Source organism: Chelonia mydas, chromosome 27 (assembly GCF_015237465.2).
Source record: "Chelonia mydas isolate rCheMyd1 chromosome 27, rCheMyd1.pri.v2, whole genome shotgun sequence".
NCBI lineage: Eukaryota > Metazoa > Chordata > Testudines > Cheloniidae > Chelonia > Chelonia mydas.
Window position 1 is genome coordinate 594,035 of NC_057860.1, and position 24,388 is coordinate 618,422.

At 55.2% G+C, this 24,388-nt stretch overlaps 1 protein-coding gene across 3 annotated transcripts in view; it reads left to right on the forward strand.

Moving 5' to 3' along the window:
- Nucleotides 1–24,388, forward strand: part of ARHGAP27 (Rho GTPase activating protein 27) — a 76,179-nt gene that overhangs the window by 48,588 nt on the left and 3,203 nt on the right. For all 3 annotated transcript variants that reach the window (XM_027827906.3, XM_043536578.1, XM_037886695.2), the window contains 13 exons: nt 726–1,157; nt 1,501–1,728; nt 3,573–3,686; nt 4,460–4,527; nt 8,510–8,600; nt 12,890–12,994; nt 14,565–14,663; nt 15,528–15,627; nt 17,603–17,728; nt 17,956–18,054; nt 19,015–19,092; nt 21,942–22,076; nt 23,355–23,460. In XM_027827906.3, coding sequence (XP_027683707.2) covers nt 726–1,157; nt 1,501–1,728; nt 3,573–3,686; nt 4,460–4,527; nt 8,510–8,600; nt 12,890–12,994; nt 14,565–14,663; nt 15,528–15,627; nt 17,603–17,728; nt 17,956–18,054; nt 19,015–19,092; nt 21,942–22,076; nt 23,355–23,460 — 1,781 coding nt within the window. The remainder of the gene's footprint in view (nt 1–725; nt 1,158–1,500; nt 1,729–3,572; nt 3,687–4,459; nt 4,528–8,509; nt 8,601–12,889; nt 12,995–14,564; nt 14,664–15,527; nt 15,628–17,602; nt 17,729–17,955; nt 18,055–19,014; nt 19,093–21,941; nt 22,077–23,354; nt 23,461–24,388) is intronic.

Below are 24,388 nucleotides of genomic sequence, written 5' to 3' on the forward strand. Positions count from 1 at the left end.
CTACAGAAGAGAAGAATGAGGGGGGATTTGAGATCTGCTTTCAACTACCTGAAAGGTGGATCCAAAGAGGATGGATCTAGACTATTCTCAGTGATAGCAGATGACAGGACAAGGAGTAATGGTCTCAAGTTGCAGTGGGGGAGGTTTAGGTTGGATATTAGGAAAAGCTTTTTCACTAGGAGGGTGGTGAAACACTGGAATGCATTACCTAGGGAGGTGGTGGAATCCCCTTCCTTAGAAGTTTTTAAGGTCAGGCTTGACAAAGCCCTGGCTGGGATGATTTAGTTGGGATTGGTCCTGCTCTGGGCAGGGGGCTGGACTAGATGGCCTTCCAACTCTGTTATTCTATGATTCTATGACCTCCAAGGGCTCAAAGCCCAGAAGGTCCTCGGGCTGCAGTATTTATTATCTTTTAAACTCATGACTTTGGGGGCCTGGCTCATGGCTTTTGGACAGGTGGGCTTAGCAGCCCTGGGAGGGAGCCTGGCCTGACAGTGCAGCAATGTCTCTCTGGTGGCCAGAGCCCTGCCATGAGTTCCCAGCAACCCTGGCTCCATTGGCAATTCTCCCCATCGAGGCCAGCGCATTCCTGACAGTCCGACCAGAATGCTCTCGCCATCCCTGCCCAGACCTCACCCACGTCACCTCCCGCCCGGTGCTGCCATCCCAAATCCAGCCTGACACTGTCAGCTGCCTAACAGACTGTAGTCCCAATCTCTCCCTAGGCCTGCCAGGAGGAGGAGAACCCCACCCCGGTGTATGTGAACATACAGGAGCTCCGGCAGCTATCAGCAGTCACTGACCCCTCCCCACCCCAGCGCTGCCCTAGCAGTGTCCTCGCGGACTGGGAGACCCATACGGACACGGGCAGCGGGCACTTGTTCTACTACAACTCAGTGACGGGCGAGACCACCTGGGATTCCCCGTTCGGGTGCCCAGAAGATGGAGTGAGTCCTGCTCCCTCTCCTTCACCATCTCTTGTCCCATGCCCCGCGGTGGCCGAATGGGACCAGTACGTGGATGACGCCAGCGGCCAGGTGTTTTTCTATAATTCAGTAACGGGTGAGACATCGTGGGAGCCGCCCCCGGCTACAGACGAGCCCAGCACTCAGCAGATGCAGCCCGCAATTGCACAGTACAGACCCATGGACCAGAGGGTGAGCCACCAGGAGGAGCAGGAGTGAGAGAAAAGCTGGGTGGTCCAGGAGGGAGGAACAAGGGGGAGCCCGAGCCAGTAGCTCTGGGGAGTGCGGGTGATGGCTGGATTTGGTGAGGTGCAGCATGGAACAGAGCTGACTGGGCGGGGTGGATTCTGGGTGGTGGTCTAGGGAATAAACCAGGGGGAGGTGTTGGGGATCTCCAGGATCCAGGGAACCGCAGGAGAATCCTGCTGGGTTCTCTCCTCTCTGCGAGGAGGTCTGGGGAGCTCACCGAGGTGGGGCACAGGGAGCATGTGGGAGGAGGAAGGGTGCACAGAAGTGATCTCTCTTATGTTCTCAGCCGCCAACTCCAGAAACGGACTATCCAGATCTGTCCCCCGAGGAGCTGGACGGTTACCCGGAGGAGGACTATTCCCCGGTGGGGTCCTACGAGCAGAGCACCTACCCTTACCTTCTGCCGGGGAGATCCCCCAGGCACTCAGTGGAGCTGAGCCCCTCTCCGGGCTGGTGCAGCCAGAACAACCCCGAAGGGCAAGCCTTCTACCCTGACCATTTCACTTCGGACACGGTACGAAGCGTGGCCCTGGCGAGGAGCCGGTGGGGGGGTGGGAGTCATTGGAGGGAGATGAGGGCCAGGCAGGATGTACGGGGTTTGAAAGGAGGAGGAAATGGAGCCTGATGGGTCGGTCTTGGGGAGGAGTCGGGGTGGAAGTGGAATGGGGGGAGTGAAGGGGCATTGGGGCAGCACAAGGAAGGGGAGGATGACATGTACTGGAGACTCCACCTGCCCTTTGAATGATCTGGCAAGCCCCCGGGCTGCAGAGGTGGTGGAGGGGCACCTGAAGAGAGAGGCTGAGAACAGACTGGCCTGGCGTCCCTGTGGGGCACAGAGCTGTTCCCCTGGGAAGGTGGGCGCAGTCCACCCGAGTGCTGGATTTGCCCAGAGGCGCTCAGCAGTGAGGGGGCAGGAGCAAAGGAAGCAGGTGCTGGGGGGAGCCCAGGTGGGTACCAGTGGCAGGGAGGGGAGTGAGAGAGTTCAGCGGGCTCGGTGGGAGTGAAGGGGTGTCTGTGCAGAGCCGGGGGAGGGGAGGAGGGCTGAGCGGAGTCTCGGGGGTGACGACTGGGGAGTTGCCAGCATTAAAGGGCTGATGCTCAGGAGACCCAGAGCTCTGGGGCAGCGGGGCTGGGCGAGAAGAAGGGTGAGCATCTTGTTGCTGCCAAAGGTGTGTTCGTGGGTTTCAAGGCCAGAAGGGACCGTGCTGACCCTCCCATCCATCCTGCATGGCCCAGCCCAGAGAACCTTCCCACGGCAAAGCCAGAACCCCTGATGGAGCAAGAGCAGTGGTGGTGCCCGGGGTCTTGGGCCCCTGTGCTTGGTGCTGTACGTGCACGTACCAAACATGGGCCCTGCCCCAGAGACCACCTAGTCTGGGGCTCTACCTAGCCTTGAGTTCCGAGCTGCCCCAGCGCAAGCCCCGTTTCACCCCAGGGCAGCCAGTCCATGCTCTGGGATTACAGCTGTGCCACCCCGCTGCAGGGACCGGGCCTATGAGAGGGCTGGAAAGCAAAGTAACTCCGAGCCCCTCAAGGGTGGGGTGGCTTTAAATAGGCTGGCCAGGCAGAAAAGGCAGCTGCACTCCATGGAAGCTTTGAGATGGAGCTGGCCCCTGCTCTTGGGAGGGATACAAGGCTCCCTGCAAACACTGGTGTTCCCCCGCCCAGGAAGGGGCTGTGCTGAGGCAAGCCCGCCCCACCCCAGCACTGTTCCGCAGTGTCAGCACGGGGCCTGCTCAGCAGAGCTGGTGGCAGACACTTTTAAAGCAAACCCTCCTTCCCCTGCCAGGCGCTTGGCTCGTGGGGCCATGGGGCTGGGCTGGAGAATGGGCTGGCCAGTGATATCGGGGTTTCTGCCTGCTAAGCTCAGGGCAGTCCTATCTCACGCCACAGGCTGTTCCCTGAGCCTCGCAGAAATTCTCACGCTGGCCAGGGACTAGCCTCTGAGCCATCAGTACTGGCTACGGTATGAAGATGAAGGCTAGGCATGGTGGGTTTGCTTTGCCTGCTGCCACGTTTGGTCAGGGGTGATTCACTCCAGACAGCAGAGTGATGCCAGAGGGCACAGAGGAGGTGCCAGGGAAGTGGAGGACAACATGGTCTTGTGGCCAGGGCACTGGCCTGGCGTGTGGCAGACCTGGGTTCTATTCCCAGCATTGCCCTGCTGGGTGACCTTGGGTGAGCCCCTGCTTCTCGGCTGCTTCTGTCCCCTCCCCTCCCAGCTTTGGTGTGTTCAGAGGAAGTTCTCTGCTGTCCCTTACTCTGTGTGTACAGCTCCCAGCACAATGGGGTTTGCTGGCTGGAGCTCTCAGCACTAGTGATAAATATGGTTTGTGACTAACTAGTATCCACTTTCAGGTCTCTGTGCCAGGGGGTCACCGGAGAGCGAGCAGCGGGTCCAGCCAGGACAGCAGCCCCTTTGCCAGCTGGCACAACTGCATGCCAGCGATCCTCATCCAGAAAGAGGAGAAGGTGAGGGAGATGGCTGGGCTCATTTTGCTGATGGGGTCATGGGCAGGGCATGCACCTGGGCTGGCTCCTTTGGATCCGTCAGCAAACCTGACTTTAACTCTGGGCTTTGGTGCCGTTCCCCAACAGGTTCTGTTCACCTGCCTGGGTCCCTGTGGGGGTGGCACCTGCATGGCCGGGGCTGGGCAGCTGTTGTAGGGCCCAGGCTGGCTAACTCAAGGGGTACTGTAGCTGTTGAGCGATCGTGACCATAAAGGACATCTGCAGGGATCAGCAGCGCCTGAGTCTGAGAGGGGTGTTCGCGGAAGGCAGCTCCCTAGGCCAGGAACAGCTCCGGGATTTGCTCAGTTAATCAGTCTGTCCCACAACCCTCCTGCTCTCCTCTCCTCTCCTGACCCCACCCCGTCAGCAGGCAGCCGCTGAGCCTCGCGTCAGGCAGGTGCTGTAGCATGTGCCTGACTTGAAGCGTGTGGGTCACCTCGTGGATTTCAATGGGCGTGCTCGTGTGGGCTTCCAACTAAGTGTGTGCTCCGAAAACTTCCTGAAATAGGGCCCTGGTGAGCTTGTGATCCAGATGCCCAACTGAAAATCCATGGGTGTTTTCCCAGTGCTTACCGGGCAGGGAGGGAGATGGCACCAGGGCAGGCCCTGTCCCCACTAGAATGGCGCATGTGGCCACTCCAGCAGTGGTACTGATGATCAGCTGTCTGAAAGCTGGTTTCCCTTGGGAAATGCTCGCGGGGCGGATTTAAACCCTGACTTGTCTTTGATTTCAGTTCAAAAGCCTGGACAAGGCTGGAGTTCTTTACCGGACAAAAACAGTTGATAAAGGAAAGCGATTACGGTAAGAGAGTCTCAGCATGGCAAGAAGCACCAGGGCAGCCCTCCGACACGCTGGCCTGCCACAGAGCAAACGCTGCTCTCATCCTGTTTGGCTCAGTGCTGGGAAACTCACAGTCCAACTCACTGTAGATCCCAAGGCCAGAAGGGACCAGTGTGATCACCCAGTCTGACCCCTGGATAATGGCCAGAGAACTTCCCCACAATAATTCCCAGAGCAGAGCTTTTAGAGAAACATCCAACCTTGATTTGAAAATTGTGTTAGTGATTCTCCATCACTGACAACCCTCAGTAACTTGTTGCGGTGGCTAATGACCCTCCCTGTTAAACATTTACACCTTATTTCCAGTCTGAATCTGTCTAGCTTCAACTTCCAGCCATTGGCTTGTGATGGACCTTACTCTGCTAGACTGAAAGCCCATTATTAATTATTTGTTCCCCATGTAGGTACTTGCAGACTGTGATCAAGTCACCCCTTCACCTTCTCCTTGTTAAGCTACATAAATGGAGCTCCTTGAGTCTATAACGAGGCTAAACTCTGAGCTCTCGTTCCCCCGGTGCTGGGGCATCCCCAGCACACAGCCCCAGTGCTGGAGGCAGATTGTAAGCCCCCACTTCTTGTTTTCCTGGGAGTGCATATTGTTCAGTCAGAGATTTCTAAAGCCAGAAGAAACCATTGCCATCACCTAGCCTCAAATCTTGCACAACTCAGGCCAGAGCTTTCACCCAGCAACTCGCATGGGCAGCTCCCCGTCTCGTGACATGGCTGCCCATGAATGGTACAACTGCAGCCCACCCATTCAATCCCATTGTGACCCAGGGGGTGAGCTGTGGGGACAAGTGCACAGTGGCGTCTTACTAACCAGGAGGCTGTTCCGCTCCAAGTATCTCATAAGCAACTGATTAAATCTGTTCTGGGAGGGTGTGGCTGGTCCATGGCTGGTCCTAACTGAGGTCCGGTCTGCATTCGTAGCGAAGGCTTACAGAGGAAAAGGATAAAGCTGTAAGTGACCCCATGCTGAGCATACTCATTGGGCAATCTGCTACCACTCTAGCCTCCTGACCAAGCAGGTGACATTGCAGTGGGGCTGAGGGAACAGCGCTTTCCCCCTGCACAGCTTCCCCAGGGCTCTGGCAGGACCAGGGCAGGGCGGCTCCCTGGACAATCTGGGGGTAGGAGAGATTGAATTGAACCCCACGGGGAAGCTGACTTAATTGCCGTGCCCCAGCGCAGCCTAAGTGCAGCCTCGGCTGTGTTAAGGCAGAAGAGCTTTCCAAACACATGGGCTGCATGAGTCAGATGTGCCGATCTGTTGATACAGGAGCCTCGGAGGTGGCTGTTAAGGCGGAGAGTTGAATGAATCCAGGGGACGTGTTGCTGCGGGGTATGGTTGGAGATAGGAGCAAAAGCCTCTGGGCGCCTGGCAGTGTGTTACTAACAGCGCTGTAGGGCAATATGGAGGTGGCAAGGGATAAAGGAGCCTTTTCCCATAACTTCTTATTTCCCTGGTTTTAAGGTTTGGGGGGGCTGGGGGTGGTTTTGCTGGTTCTGTCACTAAAGGGAGACATGTCACTAACAAGTTGTTTGTGTTCACGATATCAACCGCTGGGACGGGAGGAGTCCACTCTGTCACAGATTTCCTGTGTGATCTTGGGTCAGGTCACTCAGGGTCGCTGTGTTGCAACCAGGGGTGACTGCAGCATGCACAGCCAGAGCCAAGCTAGCCTGGATCTCGCTAGCCCAAGTGCCGAGAGCAACCGAGCCGCAGCAGTGTGTTCTCCAGTGCTGTGAGCCACTCACACCGGTGCTCAGGGTACGGGTGGGATTGTACAGGCCGCACAGAAGTATCTTCTGCCCCGGGCTTCCCTGCTGTTGGTACCTGCGCTAGCTAGATTAGAGGTAGCTTGGGTCTGTCTACGCGTGCTGCAGTCACCCCCGCCTGCGGTGTCAACAGGTTCCCTTGTCTCTCCATGTATGCAGTGGGCTGACAGCCCTACGCAGTGGTGAGCTGGGCCGGTTTGCACCGGTTCGCTGGAACCAGTTGTTAAATTTAGAAGCCCTTTTAGAACCGGTTGTCCTGTGAGGGCTTCTAAATTTAACAACCGGCCAAAAGCGGCGCCTTAGGCACCAACTCCGTGCAGATTCGCGGGAAGCCTGGGGGAGCAGAGCGGGGCGGCGCGTTCGGGGGCGGAGGTGGAGGTGAGGCGAGGTGAGCTGGGGCCGGGCATGGGGCGGGGCGGGGAGCTGCCGGTGGGGACTCTGCACCCACCAAATTTCCCCCATGGGGGCTCCAGCCCCAGAGCACCCATGGAGTCGGTGCCTAAGGCGCCACTTTTGATGTGATCAGTGGGGGGAGCGACCGCTCCCCCTGTTCCCCCCTAGCTACGCTACCCTACCCCAGGAGCCAGAGGGACCTGCCAGATGCTTCCTGGGAGCTGCCCCAGGACTCTCCACCTCGCCCCCCAGCAGGTCCCTCTGGCTCTTAGGGGCGGGGCAGGCTGGGCACCCACTACGATGGCTCACGAGACCCTCCTGCCAGGTTCTGGGGGCAATCAGGGAACAGGGGAGGGGGGTGGATGGGGTAGGGGTCCCAGGTGGGGGGGTTGTGTCAAGGAACGTGGGGGGTTGGATGGGGCAGGAGTCCCGAGGGTGGGCCACAACCCCCTCATGGGGTGAGGCGGGAACCGGTTGTTAACATTTTGGCAGCTCATCCCTGGCCGTACCCCACAGGGCTGTTCAGATACTAGAGTGAGGAGGGCCCTGGACGCACCTGAGCTAGGGAGACTAAACTAGGAAAGTCTCAGCCAGTCCCACTCTTTGAGGGTGTTGCCACAATTTTTTATGCATTCTGCAAATTTCTCCAAATTTGGCAAGATCCAGCCTCCATTCCAAGACGAGACTGAGGAGGGATTTGCTCTCCAGCTACGGCCCTTATACAGCACTGCACCATCCTCCAGGGGCCAGGACAGTCACGGAGCTGCCTAGGGGACAATTTCCCCCAGTACAAGCTCTGTGCAGGGGTTTGTCTTCAGTGCAGAGTTATCCTGGGCGCTTACCCCTGTCCCATCCCCACACACAACTCCTATGCCCATTGTGGGCCTTGGTTAGATCCCTGGGTCTGCCTTCCCTGGGGCTGGTAACCTGCACACACAGCAGTGAGGACAGAGGCTAAACCACTGCAGCCCTCCAGTGCCTTCCCACAGTTCCCTCCTGTGTGCCCACAAGGGTAGAGGATCAGAGAGCAGCTCAATGTAGTGCGGCACAGAGAACTGGGGGCTGCCCCTCTGAAATCCTAGTGACACGCATGGGGGAGCGCAGCACCACTGAGGCCCCTGGTGACACCGGCAGGGCTTTGCAGCCTGGCTGCTCACACCCGGTGCCGATCCCCCAGACTAGCTCTGCAATGAAGACACCCCAGTTCAGCCTGAGGGCTGCAGTATCCCAGAGGGCAGTCCTGGGGATGCCAGAACCTAGAACAGCTCCCGGCTATTATGCAGGAGGTCAGACGAGATTATAACGGTCCCTTCTGGCTTTGAAATCTATGCACCTACTGTTGCAAACATTCACGTTTTGAGCAAACTTGCCAAGAGCTCCCTGCCCCTAGCCTGAGCAGCCTGCGGTGGGATGCAGGGTTAGGTAGACAATGTTCATTTGGGTCTAATCTCTCCTCCCCAGCTGGCTCCCCTCCCCTTCCAGACAGCAGAGGGCTGGGTCAGCATCTGGCCACAGACCAGCAAACTCGGCACTTCTCCCTGTGTACAGCTCCAAGTGCGGGGAGGAGGATTTTTACATAGGACTCCCAGACCAACCGGCACTGAAGGAACCAGTGTCTCCTTAGGAAGTGAGGAGGCCGTTAATGGAAGGGGCTGTGCCATGCGTAGGGCTGCCCCCCACCTTCCCTTCCTCAGCTGACAGCATGGGAACAGGGTCCTGCCAGCATAACCGGTATCTGGGTTTAATGCTTTCCTCACCATTCCTCCCCCAGGAAGAACTGGAGCTCATCCTGGACCGTCCTGGAGGGGGGCATCTTGACCTTCTTTTTTAAGGAGTCAAAACATTTGTCCTCCAGCAGCTTGGTGAGTTGCCAGCCATTGGCTACTGTCCTTGCTAGGCTCAGGTTGGGAGCTGCTGACAGGCTGCAGGCTGCTCACCAGCACAACAATTTCCTGGCCCTTCCCCAGCCCCTGGCTTGCACCCTCCCTCCTTCATCACCCTGCAGGAGCTGCTTCCGGGGTACCAAGCAAGCTTTCTGCAAGGAGCAAAGTGTGCAAGCAGCCTCTGGGCCTGGCTGACTTGTCTCCCAGTTGACCCTGAAAATAGTGGGACCATAGAATCCTAGAATCTCAGGGTTGGAAGGGACCTCAGGAGGTATCTAGACCAACCCCCTGCTCAAAGCAGGACTTTGTCAGTCGATTTGACCAGCTGAATCCTGCTCTGGAATCTGAAATTGGGTGACGTTCCCTAGAGTATGTGGCTTGCATTCAAAAAGCCCCTCGTTCATGTGGCTCCCAGACCCCTTCTAGGCGCTGGATGCTAGTGGAGTGACTCAGCAGGTGCAGAGACAGAGCTGCTCTGCAAGGGCTATTTTCCCCCTCCCAGGTTAGTGTTTATAATAAGAGATGCGAGTAAATTACCACCAGCGACAAAGGAAACCCAGAACTCCCTCGCGTGGCCTTCGAGCTGTGGTCAGAGCCGCTCGAAACAGGGAAGGCTGCTCGCAGCGCTGGTGGGCGTTGTCACACAGCTCAGGGCTGATGTGGGCTTGCAACACTTTTGGCGGCATTTTGCAGCATGGGGAAGAGAATGAGGGCAGGAGAAGAAATATATCTGCAGGGAGCCCCACGCCCCAAGCAGGCCCCTAGCCAGACGCAGCAACGTCGACATCCATGCGCAGTGCGGGGAACTCTATAGGGCCCCACGCCTATTCCTGCAAACTCCATGTCTAGTTGGCAGCCGGTGTCAAGTGGAGTGCCCCAGGGGTCGGTCCTGGGGCCGGTTTTGTTCAATATCTTCATAAATGATCTGGAGGATGGTGTGGATTGCACTCTCAGCAAATTTGCGGATGATACTAAACTGGGAGGAGTGGTAGATACGCTGGAGGGCAGGGATAGGATTCAGAGGGACCTAGACAAATTGGAGGATTGGGCCAAAAGAAACCTGATGCGGTTCAATAAGGATAAGTGCAGGGTCCTGCACTTAGGATGGAAGAACCCAATGCACAGCTATAGACTAGGGACCGAATGGCTAGGCAGCAGTTCTGCGGAAAAGGACCTAGGGCTTACAGTGGACGAGAAGCTGGATATGAGTCAGCAGTGTGCCCTTGTTGCCAAGAAGGCTAATGGCATTTTGGGATGTATAAGTAGGGGCATAGCGAGCAGATCGAGGGACGTGATCGTTCCCCTCTATTCGACATTGGTGAGGCCTCATCTGGAGTACTGTGTCCAGTTTTGGGCCCCACACTACAAGAAAGACGTGGATAAATTGGAGAGAGTCCAGCGAAGGGCAACAAAAATGATTAGGGGTCTGGAACACATGACTTATGAGGAGAGGCTGAGGGAACTGGGATTATTTAGTCTGCAGAAGAGAAGACTGAGGGGGGATTTGATAGCTGCTTTCAGCTACCTGAGAGGTGGTTCCAGAGAGGATGGTTCTAGACTATTCTCAGTGGTAGAAGAGGACAGAACAAGGAGTAATGGTCTCAAGTTGCAGTGGGGGAGGTTTAGGTTGGATATTAGGAAAAACTTTTTCACTAGGAGGGTGGTGAAACACTGGAATGTGTTACCTAGGGAGGTGGTAGAATCTCCTTCCTTGGAAGTTTTTAAGGTCAGGCTTGACAAAGCCTTGGCTGGGATGATTTGATTGGGGATTGGTCCTGCTTTGAGCAGGGGGTTGGACTAGATGACCTCCTGAGGTCCCTTCCAACCCTGATATTCTATGATTCTGTCGCTGAGGGTCAACCAGGGTGGACAGCTGTGCTCATGTGGGGGGGGGGGGAATTAATAAAAATTATGCATCTGGGGAGCCCTTCAGTCCACTGAAATGCCTGATGCAATTTCCTGACTGGTGGACGATGGGGGCTGGGATTTCAAAGGAACCTCAGGGAATAAGGTGCCAAATCCCCACTGAAATCTAATGGGATTTGGGTCCCTAACTGCCATAGGCAGACAAGCCCTAAGGAAACTGACCAGAAGAGCAATTGTGGAATAGAAATATAACTCTGGAGGTGGATTAAGCTAACCCAGGAAAAGGCCCTCTTCTTCTGGAATAAGAGAGTCCATACAGGGAGTTAATCAGAAATAAATATTGCTCTTGCAATTCAAACCCTCCCTTATTCCGGATTAGTTCCCGACCTACACTTGCTCTGTGGAAAGTCCCAGTCCACAAGGTTGGAGCAGACAGACTCTTGCTATTCCACAGGGGATTAAAGTGCCTGATTATTTCACTGGCATTTCCCAGTGGAAAGCTGTGTTCTGTTAGAAAAACCCAGCAAACCACATGCACACCAGAGCCCTGGCCCCCCGATACAAAACCAGTAACCACGTGCCCAATGCCAGCATTACTGACGTACCAGAGAGAGAATTCAGGAAGGGACGTTCCTCGCCTTTACGGGAGCATTCTGTGCTGGCCCCTAGTCTGTCACCCCCTCCTCACCCAGATCGCTTCGGATGCGAGTTCTGCCCCCGCTGGTATTTAGCTCTAGGCTCCTCTAGCCGCAGTTATAGGGGAGATGCAGCTTCCATCAACAAAAGTGTGGTTTTGCTGGTATAGTTTATACCAGTTCAGAATGAGCTCTCCCAGCAAAAGGACGTTTTGGCCAGTATAACTGTGTGCACGCTAGGGTTTTTGCCCGGATTAAAATGTCATAAAAATATTGCACCCCTGCCTGCTATTGCTATCCAGGCAAAAGTTTCTAGTATTGCCCTAGTCTTAGAAATACTCGTGGCAATCTTGGTGTCCAGTCCAGAGGAGGGTTGAATTACATCTTTAATTATGGCCCATGAGCATCCGTGCACGCAGGTCTCCCAGTGACCTCAGTAGGAGGCACAAATTAAATAGTTAACAGTGACAAGTCAGTTGTCCTCACTGAGCTGTACCCCTAGCCCCTCTCCCTGATGTGATTACTAGGCGCCGGCAGAGTTCATTCTTCTCTGAGCTGTTGTTTAAGGCTTTCTGCAGACATCCCTGCAAAGTCACACCCTGCTTATGCTGGGGTGGTTCACTCTGCAACCACGAGCGGTAAACTATGGTTGTTTTGTTTCTAATGAAAGCTGCAATGCTGCAGAGGGTGAGAGAGTTCCGGCACCTCTCGTGGCTTTATCCTAGGTCTCGTGATCTTTGATGTTTTTCTTAAAGCCCCAACTCCTGCAAACGTGATTAGGGGCAGGGTGACCAGATGTCCCGTTTTTAAAGGGACAGTCCCGTTTTTTGGGAGTTTTTCTTATATAGGCACCTATTACCCCCCACTCCCTGTCCCCTTTTTTCACAGTTGCTGTCTGGTCACCCTAATTAGATGAGAATTTCAGCTTTCAGTTTTAAAAAAGGAAGTTTCTACTCTCGGGTTGTGGAGAAAAAGCTGGGAACCGCAATCCCAAATGGCTCCAGCACCCAGAGGCAAAGGAAAACACCCCGTAGTAGTAGTATTTTAAACTCATGTTTTTAAGCCAATGAGAGGGGTTTTTTTGGAGCCTGACTCACGATCGTTGCCTGCTTGGGCTCGGTGATGCAGCCGATATGCTGCAGGCCTGATCAGCACTCTGAGCCGCCAGGGTTTGAATCCTTTGTTCTACGCCAATGGAACGAAACCATTTTAACCTCTGATCGGCTTGCTTCAGTGCAGCTGACTCTGGGCGAGGTGTCCTGTGAGAGGCGCTCGGTGGCTGGGAGCCAGAAGGCCTAGATTCTAACCCCTACTCTGTGTTCCCATGGCTTGGCCTGACTCCTGCTGGGCCTGTCTCCATTGGCCCATGGCAATCGGAGTGAGGAGGGGTTGCCCTCTGCCAGTTCAGATGGAACAAGAAGCCGATCAGGGTCCTCTCATCCAAGGTTCTAGCCACCTTGTGCTGGGTCTGGCACCGGGCTTGGCTTCCCTTTGTACCCGCAGCCACATTGTGTGTAGAGGCCTGTCTCCCTAGCAGGAACCACACCTGAGGGGCGATGGCAGGAGGGCAGAACAGCACTGGCTGTACCTGCCTCAGTCTGCCCACACCCAGCTCTGAGCCGGTGGAAATGCCACGGACAGACATGGGAGCCCAGCCCAAACGGCTGGTTTTATAGCCCACGTAGAGCAAACATTCTCCACCCTGTGACAACCTCACTGCTCTGCTCCTATCTCCCGGGGCATGACCATCCTCTTTCCTTCCCCCAGAAACACCCTGCCATGCTGACCACACCCGAGCATACTGTGGATCTGCGGGGGGCTGCCGTGTCCTGGGCTCCCAAAGAGAAATCCAGCAAGAAGAACGTTCTGGAGGTGAGTCCGCTCAATGCAGCGTGGCTTTGGTGGTGTCCCCAGAGCCGGAGGGCTGGGTCGGGGGAGAGATGTGTTGCCTTGGTAAAGAGGCTAAAATGATTGGAAACACCAAGGCCTGGTCTGTGTGCAAACTGGGTTAGTTAAACCAATGCAGACCATGTGTAGATGCTAACTTTGGTTTAAGGGTGGTTTATTTTGATTTAGCTGAACCCTGTTCCTGAACGACTTATGATTAGTTTGCATTACAAAATCACGCCCCCGCCCCAGCCGACAATTCTGCCAGCAAAGCCCCTGGTGTAGATGCAACAATGCTGACAGAAGAGCATTTAGGGTGGTTGTGTAGCCTGGCCAGGTTGCAGGCCGAGCTGGGAGACTCTTGCTGCAGAGATGGCTCAGAGATGCAGCTAAATACAGGGGGAGGCCTCAGTGCAGAGCCAGGGCTTAGGTCTGAGGGAGTCTAGTGCAAGGGATCCATCCACCCCTCGAAGCCAGGCATCTTTCCCTCAGGAACTGTGAGCGCCGAAGACAAGGGCTGAGCCTGGGCCGGCTCCTACCTGATCTGAGTCGATGGGAATTTGGGGTGCCCAAGGAGCAGAGACTTGAGCTGTAAAATTGCACAAAAGTCAAGGCCAACAGCAAGGGCCCTGTCACATGTGCATGTCTCAGCCCAGCCCACTGGCGCCTGATCGCTGTTGTGTCACGGAGTCCCCGGGGCGATGCTCGGGAACTGCTCCCCAGGAAGCCAGGCAGGACTCTGGGGGAGTCTCCTCTCTGGGAGCAGCCTGTCTGCAGGACACACAGCTCACCCGGCTTCCACCTTCCTGGGTCTGACCTCGGAGCATTCAGCATCCCCTGCCCCTCCATGCGCTTCCCCCAGCCAGTCCGCTCAGGCGGGGTCCTGGGGAAGCCAGAGGGTCCTGCCCCCCAACTCCGCAGTCAGACGTGACTCTCAGCCAGCCAGTAAAACAGAAGGTTTATTAGACGACAGGAACATGGTCTAAAACAGAGCTTGTAGGTGCAGAGAACAGGACCCCTCAGCTGGGTCCATTTTGGGGGGCAGTGAGCCAGACAACACGTCTGCACTTCACTTCATGTCCCAGCCAGCCCCAAACTGAAACTCCCTCCAGCCCCTCCTCCCCTGGGCTTTGTTCCTTTCCCGGGCCAGGAGGTCACCTAATTCCTTTGTTCTCCAACCCTTTAGCTCTCACCTTGCAGGGGGGAAGGGCCCAGGCCATCAGTTGCCAGGAAACAGGGTGTCGGCCATTCTCTGTGTCCAGACCCCTGCATACACCTGCCCTCTAGGGCTCTGCAATGATCATACACCCTTACCCCACCACCTAGATACTTAAAAACTGCATAGGGGAAACTGAGGCACCCCCACACTATTCAGAGGAAACACTAAGAACAGTCCCACTTCGTCACAGAAAGAAACTGCCGTTCTTCCTGTATGGATCCTCTGGAGGGCTGTCACATTGGGAGCTGGTGTGGGGTCAGTTCCCCTTTGGCCGCTCGCCCTGGGGGCTGCATGTCACCTGTTTCACCCCAATAACTCCCACCCTGCTTCTTTCAGCTGAAGACTCACGACGGTTCCGAGTTCTTGATCCAGCACGACTCTGAGCCCATTGTGGCCACGTGGCAGAAGGTGATCGCCGACAGCATCAGCAAGCTGGTGAGAGGGGCTTCTCTGGGCATTTTGTTAGAGCTTTCCTGAGGCGCTGGCCCTGGGGGGGGCCTGAACTCGGGACCTCCGGGCCAACCAGCAGGAGCTCTGGGCTAGAGTCCAGGATCAGGCCCCTTTGTTCAGAAGACCTTTTACACAGTCCAGCCCCAGATGGGCACAGAGACCCAGATAGGTGGGTTACGCACCATGCCCCCATCCTCAGCACTGACACTGGCCTCACCCTGACCCCCTTCTCTGGCCCAGCTCTCTGCTCAGCCTCCCTTTCCCTTCCCTGCCCATCTTCTGCTCAGCTCTGTCCCCTCCTGAAGCCCCAACCAGGTTTTGTCTTTAGGATCTGGCATCGCCACCCTGGGACTGTCAGTCAGGCAATGATCGGCTTTCTCACGAGATTTACAGCACTTTGGCAGCTAGAAACACCCTGCCAGCCGCTGTCCCCGTGAGAGATCAGCATGGCGGGATTGGTTTCTTTCTTACCCCAACCTCAAAAAAACTGGAATTTTGAGCAGTTTCAGGTTGGCTCCTGCTGCTGTCGCATTCTCTGCACTGCAGTAGCCCCAAGGCCCGGGACCCCAGCACGCCAGGTGCTGTACAAACACAGAACAAAAGCCCGTCCCTGCCCCAAAGAGCTGACAGTCCAAGTATCTGTTGTGTCCAGACTGATTTGTGGCCCATCATTTGTGGGGCGGGGGTGTGGGTGGGATTTTGCATTATCCACTGTCTCCCTCCCAACCTACCCAGCCGTGTCTAGCAGGCTCTGGGAAAGCACCGCACCTCCTGCCCTGAGCTACACGCCTCAGAGCTCCTTTGGGGCCTTAATGGGACCAAAGCAATCTGATGCCATGTCTCCCTCAGTCAACAGAATTTCCTACTCATGACGAGAACGGAAATGTTGGGGAATTTGGAGCCAAGGAGAGACTAGGAAACAACAAAGATGAAGATAAAAAGAATCCAGGTGAGTGGGTGAAATCTGAGAGGGGAAGCCTGCTTGGGAACAGCCTGGGGGCTCGCTCTGGTGCAGCCTCCAGGCCGAGCCTGCCTGGGAGCTGCTAGTTGCACTGCCATCGAGCTCGTTGTCTGCTCAGCTCAGTCCAGGCAGAGCTGTGTTAACGACCCGACGTCCCTTGGTATGGTGCAGCTGAGGAGCAGTGTAGATACCCTAGTAGCGTACGGCGAAGGTGGAGGGCCCAGTTCTGTGCTGGGAGACAGCCCAGAAGGCACGGGAGTGCTCACCACCTGGAGCCTGAGCCAAACAGCTCCTTGGGCAAGTGAGAGCAGCCTCTACATACAGCAGCCTTTGTGGGGTGGCTCTGCAGCCCCTGATCTCAGGAACCCCAAGTTCTATGGCTGTTCCCAACCCCCACTTGCCCAGGCCTTGCAGTGGGGTAGTGTAGGGTGGTTGTAACTCAGGGAAATTCTCCCCTTGCCTTGGAGGCTTGCGTACAGTCCGTATGTGCTGACAAAGCAGGCTGCAGCATCGGCCCCATAGCGTGCCCCACGCTGCATTGCAGGGCAAGCTGGCTGAAGGGCACAGATGGCAACACGAATGTGAGCTGGGTCCCCACGGCTGGCTCCAGGCACCAGCTTTCCAAGCAGGTGCTTGGGGCGGCATTCAGAGTCCATGTCCCGCGGCGGCGAGTCGGCGGCGACTGCTTGGGGCGGCAAAATTGGTAGAGCCGCCCCGTGGGTCCCCCACCTGCCCCTGGCTGGTGTTCTCAAGGCCAGGTCACGTCTGGCCCTTTGGCACGTCCTGTCGTGGGAGGGGGACTAGGATGGGGTTCAGTAAGCAGGGATGGTGCTGGAGAAGCTGGGGGACAATGTGCAGTGACACCGGGCACCTGGCAGCACCAGTCTTGGGGTGGTAACATCCCCCCAACAGGACTCTCTCTAGCATGGAGTTTTCTTTCTGGTATAAAGCAAAGAGGGGCAGTGCAGCTGGTCACCCAGGCAGACTGAGACCAGAGGGGGGAGCTGGCAGGGGCTGGAACCAGCTGAGGTGGACTAGACGGAAAATTGGGGGGGGCTGCACAAAACTGCAGAAGTAAGGGTGGCAATGCCATACCATGCCACTCTTACTTCTGTGTAATGTTTGGCCTTTGCGCTGGGAGGGGGCCTACGGGGAGGGCTAAGGAAAATATTGGGGTGGCTATAGTCATCGTCCCCACCCCAGCACTGCCCCGGGAGCTGGTCAGCTGTGGTGGCCGTGGGGTGGCGATGCAGAAGGATGGCGCTAGTAGGGGTGGGGGGAGGCCACAAGAAGCAGCGAATGGGGGGTAAAGGACGAGTCCATTTGCCAGGAGTTTCTCTCCCCCAGCAGGCAGGTGAGCGCAGAGAGAAGCCATGCCCCTGGGGCACCCACCCCTGCTCATGGGATTCAGATCCCCAAGTAACAAGGGCCAGATTAGCACCTGAGGCAGGAACAAGCTCACGTAGCAGGGCCTGGGTGTTCGTCCTGAAGGGCTCCGAGATCCCTGCCGCAATCTCCTGCATTCAGAAATGGGGGCACTTCAGCAGAGAGGTGCTGTGCAGACGCCACAGAGCTGGACCGTGCGGGCGTGAAGTCCCCTACTCCTAGGCCCTTGGCACAAGGGATCAGGCTTCCCGCAGCGGAGAGCAGGAAATAGGGGACACCCTCTTCTTCCCCTGCTGCTCCACCCGCTGCCCAGAAACTCTCAGCCAGACCCCAGCTCTCCCTGCCTGGGGACTCAGCGCGGGGAGCTCCAGGGAAAGGTGGTCCCTAAGCCAGGGTGGCTGGGAGTGGAGGGGAAATGCGCCTTCGTTTAGCTGTGTTGTATCCGGGCATCCTGTCTGCAGCCCATTTAGGGGCTGCAGGGGGAGGCTCCTTGTCTTTGCCCAGAACCATGCCTGTCTCTTCCCTGCTGGGGCCTCTCCGGGTCTCGCGGTGAAACGCTCTCCCTCGTCTCCCGCAGCCTCCGGGCCGGCGATCGGTAGCCTGGGCTCTGAGAGCGACACCAGCAAAGTTCGGAACAAGTTGCGAAAGCTCCTCCAGAAACGGCCCCCTCTGCAGTTCCTGCGGGAGCGAGGGTACATTAAAGGTACAGGCTGGGCAGGGCTTTTTGGGAGGCGGGTGCTTGCGAGGAGAACAAACCCTTCTTCCTAGCCAGGAAACCCAAAATTTGCAGCCACAAGCAAAGCTCATCCCCCAGCACGGTTGTTTGGGGGGGTTCCCAAACCAGTGATCCAGGGGGCTAATCATCCTGATCCCCTAGCAGAGCACCGAGTTAATTGCCTAAATAACTGGGTTTGTTGGTTTGTTTTTCAGACCAAGTGTTTGGCTGCTCCTTGCAAGCGCTGTGCGAGCGGGAGCACGGCACGGTACCGGGGTTTGTGCAGCAGTGCATCCAGACGGTGGAACAAAGAGGTACCTTCTCCAAACCCTCCAGTAAAGAGCAGGGGGCCAAGAGAGCCCCTAGCCAGCCCCTTCCATGCTCCAGGGCTCCCAGCCCTCGGGGGAGAGCAGCCCCTTCTGTGCTGAGTAACCAGCCCTGACTGCACCATCTCTGGCACTGCAGCCCCTCCCAGCGTTAGCTGGTGCCCCCAGGCCCACATGGGCTACAAGAAGGGGCTGCAGGCTCAGGGGGTTTAGCTTCCCAAGAAGCATCCCACAAACGGACTAATGGAGCAGCTAATTGCTATTAGCATCTGGCTCCTGAATTCTTCATCTCGAGGCGTGGTTCAATCTGGGTTTGTAAAGCAAGCTGTTGGGATGTGTCTGCACGTACCATCCCACCGTAAAAAATAGTCCCGAGGAGAAACAGAACAGAAAGCAGCACAGAAGTTTCTAAACCGCTTTTCTCTACTCTCTTTCGAATCTGCGTGGCCCTGTTCCCCTCTCGGTTTCTGCCGCCGCCACTGCAGACCTGGACCTACCCTGCTGCATCCCAATGCATTGCTCCCTCCCCCAAGGCAGGCTGCAAGTGTGAGCCATGTCTGGGGCATGGAGGGCCCCTGCTGCTCAAGTACCCCACTGCATTCCACTTTGTAAGGAACAGGGCAGAGGTCCAAAAGAGCTTGGGGCCAGACTTCCAAATGCTTAGCCCCTGCAGCCTGGGCCAGGTTTCCCAAGCAGTTTGGGTGCTAAGCACCCCTGGAATGCAGCACTAGGTATCAGCACCCAGTCTGCTGAGTGCTTGTGGAAATCTGTCATATCCTTTTGAGAATGCTGGCCCTCCTAGCGCCTATGGAGCATGAGGCTCTCTTCACACTGGGCTTGCTTTATGTGTGAATCTCTGTTGCAACATCTCTCCAGCTCCTTGTTGGCATATTCCCATTGTCCAGCTGCAGTGTGACTAACGGGTAGTTTTGGTCCCTGGTCTAATAGGTTTGGACATTGATGGACTTTATCGAATAAGTGGAAATCTGGCAACTATACAGAAACTGCGCTACAAAGTGGACCACGGTAGGCCTGCTTTCAGTGGGTTAGCTGTAGCTTTTTTACCCTCTAATGTCTTTAAATAAACATGCCTTTGACTTTTTAAAATCTTTTTGTAATTTAGAAAGATGAGAAAATACAGGATCAGGTAACCTAGTAATGCTTTGAGAGCCTGTCAGTCATTTGTCACCCGACTAGTGTGTCCCCATGGTAAAAAGGATGTTGAAAAATTGGAGAGAGTTCAGAGAAGACTTACAAGGATCATTCAAGAGCAGCCGTTTGGGAGTTTTCCAGTGAAACAGGAGAGTCCCTGGAGATCTCTCTTCCACTTCACTTTTTCCAGAATGAAAATGTTCATTTACCTTCCATGGAAACTCTGAAAATTCAAGTGTTCATTCCAGGTTGGAATTAACTTAAAAAGTGTCAGAATTTCCCACAAAACAGAAATTCCAAGTTTTAATGGCTCTAGATTCAAACTCTGGAAAACCTGCCTCCTGGAGAGCGAGCTCCTTCAGCCTCTCTACCTAGCTTCCGAAAGAGAAGGCTAAGAGGGGCTATTTTACTCCCAGCCTCCAAGGGCCGGCTCTCATTGAGACACCACAAGACATGGTCCCATTTTAGAAGAGCTCTGCACATTGAGCTTCTCCCGAAAGGACTGAAGGTTTCTGAGAGCCAAGGGCTCTTTAATCCTGCAGACAAAAGTATAGCAAGGCTCAGTGGGTGGAAGCTTAAGCTAGAAAACCCAAACTGGAAATTGGGTGCCCATTGTTAACAGCAAAGGTAAATAACCATTGGAACAACCGCCCTAAGGGTGTGATGGGTTCCTCCTCGCTTGGAGTGTTGGGGGTGGAGTCTCTCTCTCGCTCTCTCTCTCTCTCTCTCTCTCTCTCTCTCAACGAGAAGTTAACAGGCTCAATGCAGGAATCTCTGAGGTTTTCTGATCGTGTTACACAGGAGATCAGACTAGATCTTTGTGGTCCCTTCTAGTCTTAAAATCTGTGACTGAGATCCTGTGCCCATTAAAGCCAATGGGAGTTTTGTCATTGACTTCAGTGGGGGCAGGATTTTGCCCGATGAGTCTCTGTTGGTTGTAAGAAATGCCAAGTAGACTGTGGGATAGATTCTTGGCCTCACACCTCAAAGCCTGTGTTTTGTTCGAACGCACAAAGTGAGGCCCTAAGTGAGCTAGTCTCCACTGGGGGCTGTTAGTGATCTCGCAGCAGTTCCTGCCAACTGGGTACTAAAGGGTTTGGCCAGACTAATATGAGAGAAGCAGCTTGTTCCTGCTCTGTCCCCTTTTCTCTTCCCTCCCTCTTAGATGCCCAAGGGTTATCATTTGAGGGCGAGGGAGGTGGTCCCTTAGCTGTCTCTTAGCAGAGGCAGACGCACCCCACGAGCTGTGGAACCAGCGGGACCCTCCTTCAGTTGGGTTTGTAAGAATTGGGGTAAAAATCTGTGTCAAGAGTATTGCAGCAGTGATGGTAGCAATAGCATCTTCCTAGCCCTGTTCATCCGGAGGTCGTCCGCCATGGATTACAGCAGCGCCCAGAACATCAGGACCTGACTGCGCTAGGTGCTGTACAAACATAGAATGAGGCACTTTTTAGATAATTTGCCCACAACACTTAAGCTACCATTGAATTGCAGCCACCTCTGGGGTCACTTGCTTAGTTTTACTACTGCCCAACAGTTTAGGGGCAGGAAGTGAAGAAGAAATTATCCAATGGAAACTCCGGGAGGAATGTAAAGAGACAGTGTGATTACAGGAGTTAGTGATCCCTGTTCACCCTCTTCCTCCTACTGAAAAAGCTGTGAGGCTAACACGTGGTGGGAAGATTGGTTTTATATCTCACTTGAAAAGCATAGCACTCCCAGAGCACCACACCCTTTGCACACACCGATACTAGGACGGTACCGGCTCAGGGTGTGTCTACACGGCAGTCCCAGGTGTGAGTGCAACGTTGGTAGACGTAACTGCGCTGGCACAGCTAAGTGCAGCCATGTAGATATGGTGGCACAGGCTGTCTAAGCGGACAGGGGACCCTACGTACGGACTCGCATTGCTAGTCTCTGCTGAAGCCTGTGCCGTCATGGTCACACTGCTGTTTTCAGCTGTGCTAGAGCAGGTAAAGCTGGAGTGTGTACGTTTACCCATGCGGCAACAGCACCTCCGATGCAGTGTAGACGCACCCTCCGAGGGAGGTCGGTCTGCTGCTGGATCACCAACATCCCCTGCAGTTTCTCTAGAGATCTCCTGTCCAAGTGCTGAGCAGACCCAGCCTGGCTTCATTTGAGAGCTGACGGGACTGCAGGTAGTAAATTGTACATTTAATTCTCCTCTGTTGTTAAACTCTGCGAGGTCTCCAGTGATGCAGAGACAACTTCCAGAAACTGGGCTTCACCAGAGAGGGCCAGCATTCTACTTCTGGTTCGATTCACAGAGATTAAGGCCAAAAGGGGCCATTTGTTCATCCAGGCTGACCCCCTGCCTAGCACAGGCCAGAGACCCTTGCCCCGTCACCCCACGTTGAGCCCAGTAACTTGTGTGTGGCTAAAGCATCTTCCCAAAAGGCTCCAGTCTGGACTGCAGACTTCAAGAGCCGGAGACTCTTCCCCCTTCCTTCAGTAGCTTGTTCCAATGGCTAATCCCCTCACTGGTAGAAATATGTATCTGACACTTCCATCCCCCTTTGGACTACCGAAGAGCACGCTCACCTCTGTGCCCTGAGCTTGCGCACACATGTGCACACGCTTTACTTCAATGTGATCAGAGCCCAGGACTGCCTGACTTGACACAGATCCATACATGGCATGGAGCAAGCCCCTCCCAGCCCAGTATCAGAGTATTGGCTAATCTACCTTCCTCCTTCCTGCAGATGAACATCTGGACCTGGATGACGGCCGGTGGGAGGATGTCCACGTCATCACGGGGGCTTTGAAGCTCTTCTTTCGGGAGCTGCCAGAGCCGCTCTTCCCATTCAGCTACTTTGACAAATTCATCACTGCGATAAGTAAGGGACAAGAGAAGCCACAGCCCTGTCTGACACCTGCAGTGTGGGTGGCGGCCACTCCTCTCCCCAGCAGGACCATGCTCATTTGGATTTCCCGAGCCCCTTCACGTCGCAATTGAGCCCCAAAGCCTGGCCCCATCTCCCCAGCCAAGACACAAGAGCAGACTCTGAAGGGATCTCTCCTATTATCATGAAGGGCACAGCTATGCTGTGACTGGGAGGTGTGATATCCAGTGTGGGTAGATAGACACGCACTAGCTCTCCGAGAGCTAGCACCTAAAACTAGCAGCATGGACAGAGGCATGAGTGGCAGCTTGGGCTAGCAATCCCCCCGGGTACATACATGGGCAGCTAGCATGAGCCAGCATGGCGAACTGGCTCTTTTCAGCGCGTGTGTGTGTACCTGAGCTGGGCAGGGAATTACACCGGCCTCGTGCAGACACATGCTAAGACATCATGGGTTTCGACTGAGAATGCTGGGGCCTGCTCAGCATAGACCGCCGTTCTGGACACTTGTTTAGAGTCTGGTGCCATTCTGAAAATGGCTCCGTATTATGGAGCCATCCAACCGCCTCTGCTTTCACAGCCAAGCTGTGATTTGTTGAAGAGGATGCATGAGAAACACATGGAAGGTTAAACCCCTCCGCAGTCTCTGTTTGAGGTACAAGGCCAGAGAGGTAGGCCTGGCTGGTTTGGATGTGGGCCAACAGACCCAGCCTGTGTTCTGGGCCTGGTCCCAGAGCAGTGGGCTGAGAATCCAGGCAAGGTTTGAATTGCGGTTCATGGGAGTATCTTGGGACAGTCACAGGCTTTCATGGGCTGCAGGGCAAACCCAGAGCCACACCAGAGATAAATGATTTCTGGCCCACAGGCTGTCCTGGACCAGGATATAGCACCAGCCAACTTGGGGGAAGATGTGATTTCTGTATCTAGTTACTTGTCAGACGGTCCCACCCCCCTAATATCTGAGCACAGGAAGGGCATGGGTGGATTTATCCTTGTAACTCTGAGAGGTGGTGGTGTCCCTGGGTTAGTGCTGGGCAAATCACTTGGGGGCAGGTCCTCACCCAACGGGAATCGCTATAGCTCCAGCAATGTCAATGAAGCTGTGAAAACTTGCACCAGCCCCACATCTCTCCTGAAGGTCACATGGCCAGTCGGTGGCAGAGTCAGGCGAGAGCCCAGATCTCCTGAGTCCTAGTCCAGGGCCTCCCACCCACGCTCTCTGACACCCAGTCCTGCCGAGGTGGAATGACCTGGTTTTCCATCTGTTTGTAGAAACACACGACCAGGCGAAGCGCAGCAAGTACATCCGTGACCTGGTGTGTTCCCTACCTGAGGCCAACCACGACACCATGAAGGCTCTCTTCCACCACCTCTGCTGGTGAGTACTTGCCCCAGTACCCAGGCCTCCCCATGTGCACGGATCTTTGTGCTTTGATCTGCACAGTCCTCAGCCATTCGTGTAATTCTCCTCTATGTCTGAACACGGCCATCAGGAGCAAGGGAGGCCAGAGATCACTGCTCCTGCCTGAGCACTAATCCTGTCGGTCTGTGCCACTTCCTTTCCCTTGACTCTCATCAGCAGTGTTATGAGGTGCTCCTACCAGCCTGTGCCACCCTGTACCATGGTGCTGGACTGGAGTAGGGGAGAGAAGGCCGCACAGTGCTGACGGCCACAGGGGCCTGGTGCTACTCTTGGCAGGTATATAGGGGCAGATCTTCCAGGGCACGGTGCAGTCTGTGAGAGAGCCAAATCTAGTGGCAGGACCTTGGAAGGGGAGAAGGAAATTAAGCTACCGCTGGCTTCCTTTGTACTCACGTGCCTTTCCCCGCTAGTCTCCTCAAGGGAGGGTGGTGATTTTCACCCCTGGTCTTAACCTTGGCTCCTGGAAGATCATTCAAAACTCCCCTGGCCATGCCCCTTGCAGGGTTCTTCCTCAGCTCGATTGTTGTGTTTGGAGCACCCTTATCCTATGGGACTCTGCAGACCGCTCCCACCCTGCTGAGTTTTAACAGCTCCTCCCACTGCAGGATGCTCAACCAGAGTTGGGTAGAAAGCGGGGGCAGGGGGGAATTTTACTTCAAGCGAAAACAAAAAAACAATTGTTGTCATGAAATGTTCCGTGGAAAATGTTGATATTCTTCTTTCTCAGTGAAAATTTGAATGGAAAAAATTATGTCCAAAACCCAAAATATTTTGTGCCTCATGGAGTTATAATTTGAGTGTCTCATGTTCCCGTTCTCTTCTGTGGGTAGGGATCTACTTAAATCACGGAGAAATCACACATTTTTCGCAGGTTTGTCATGGC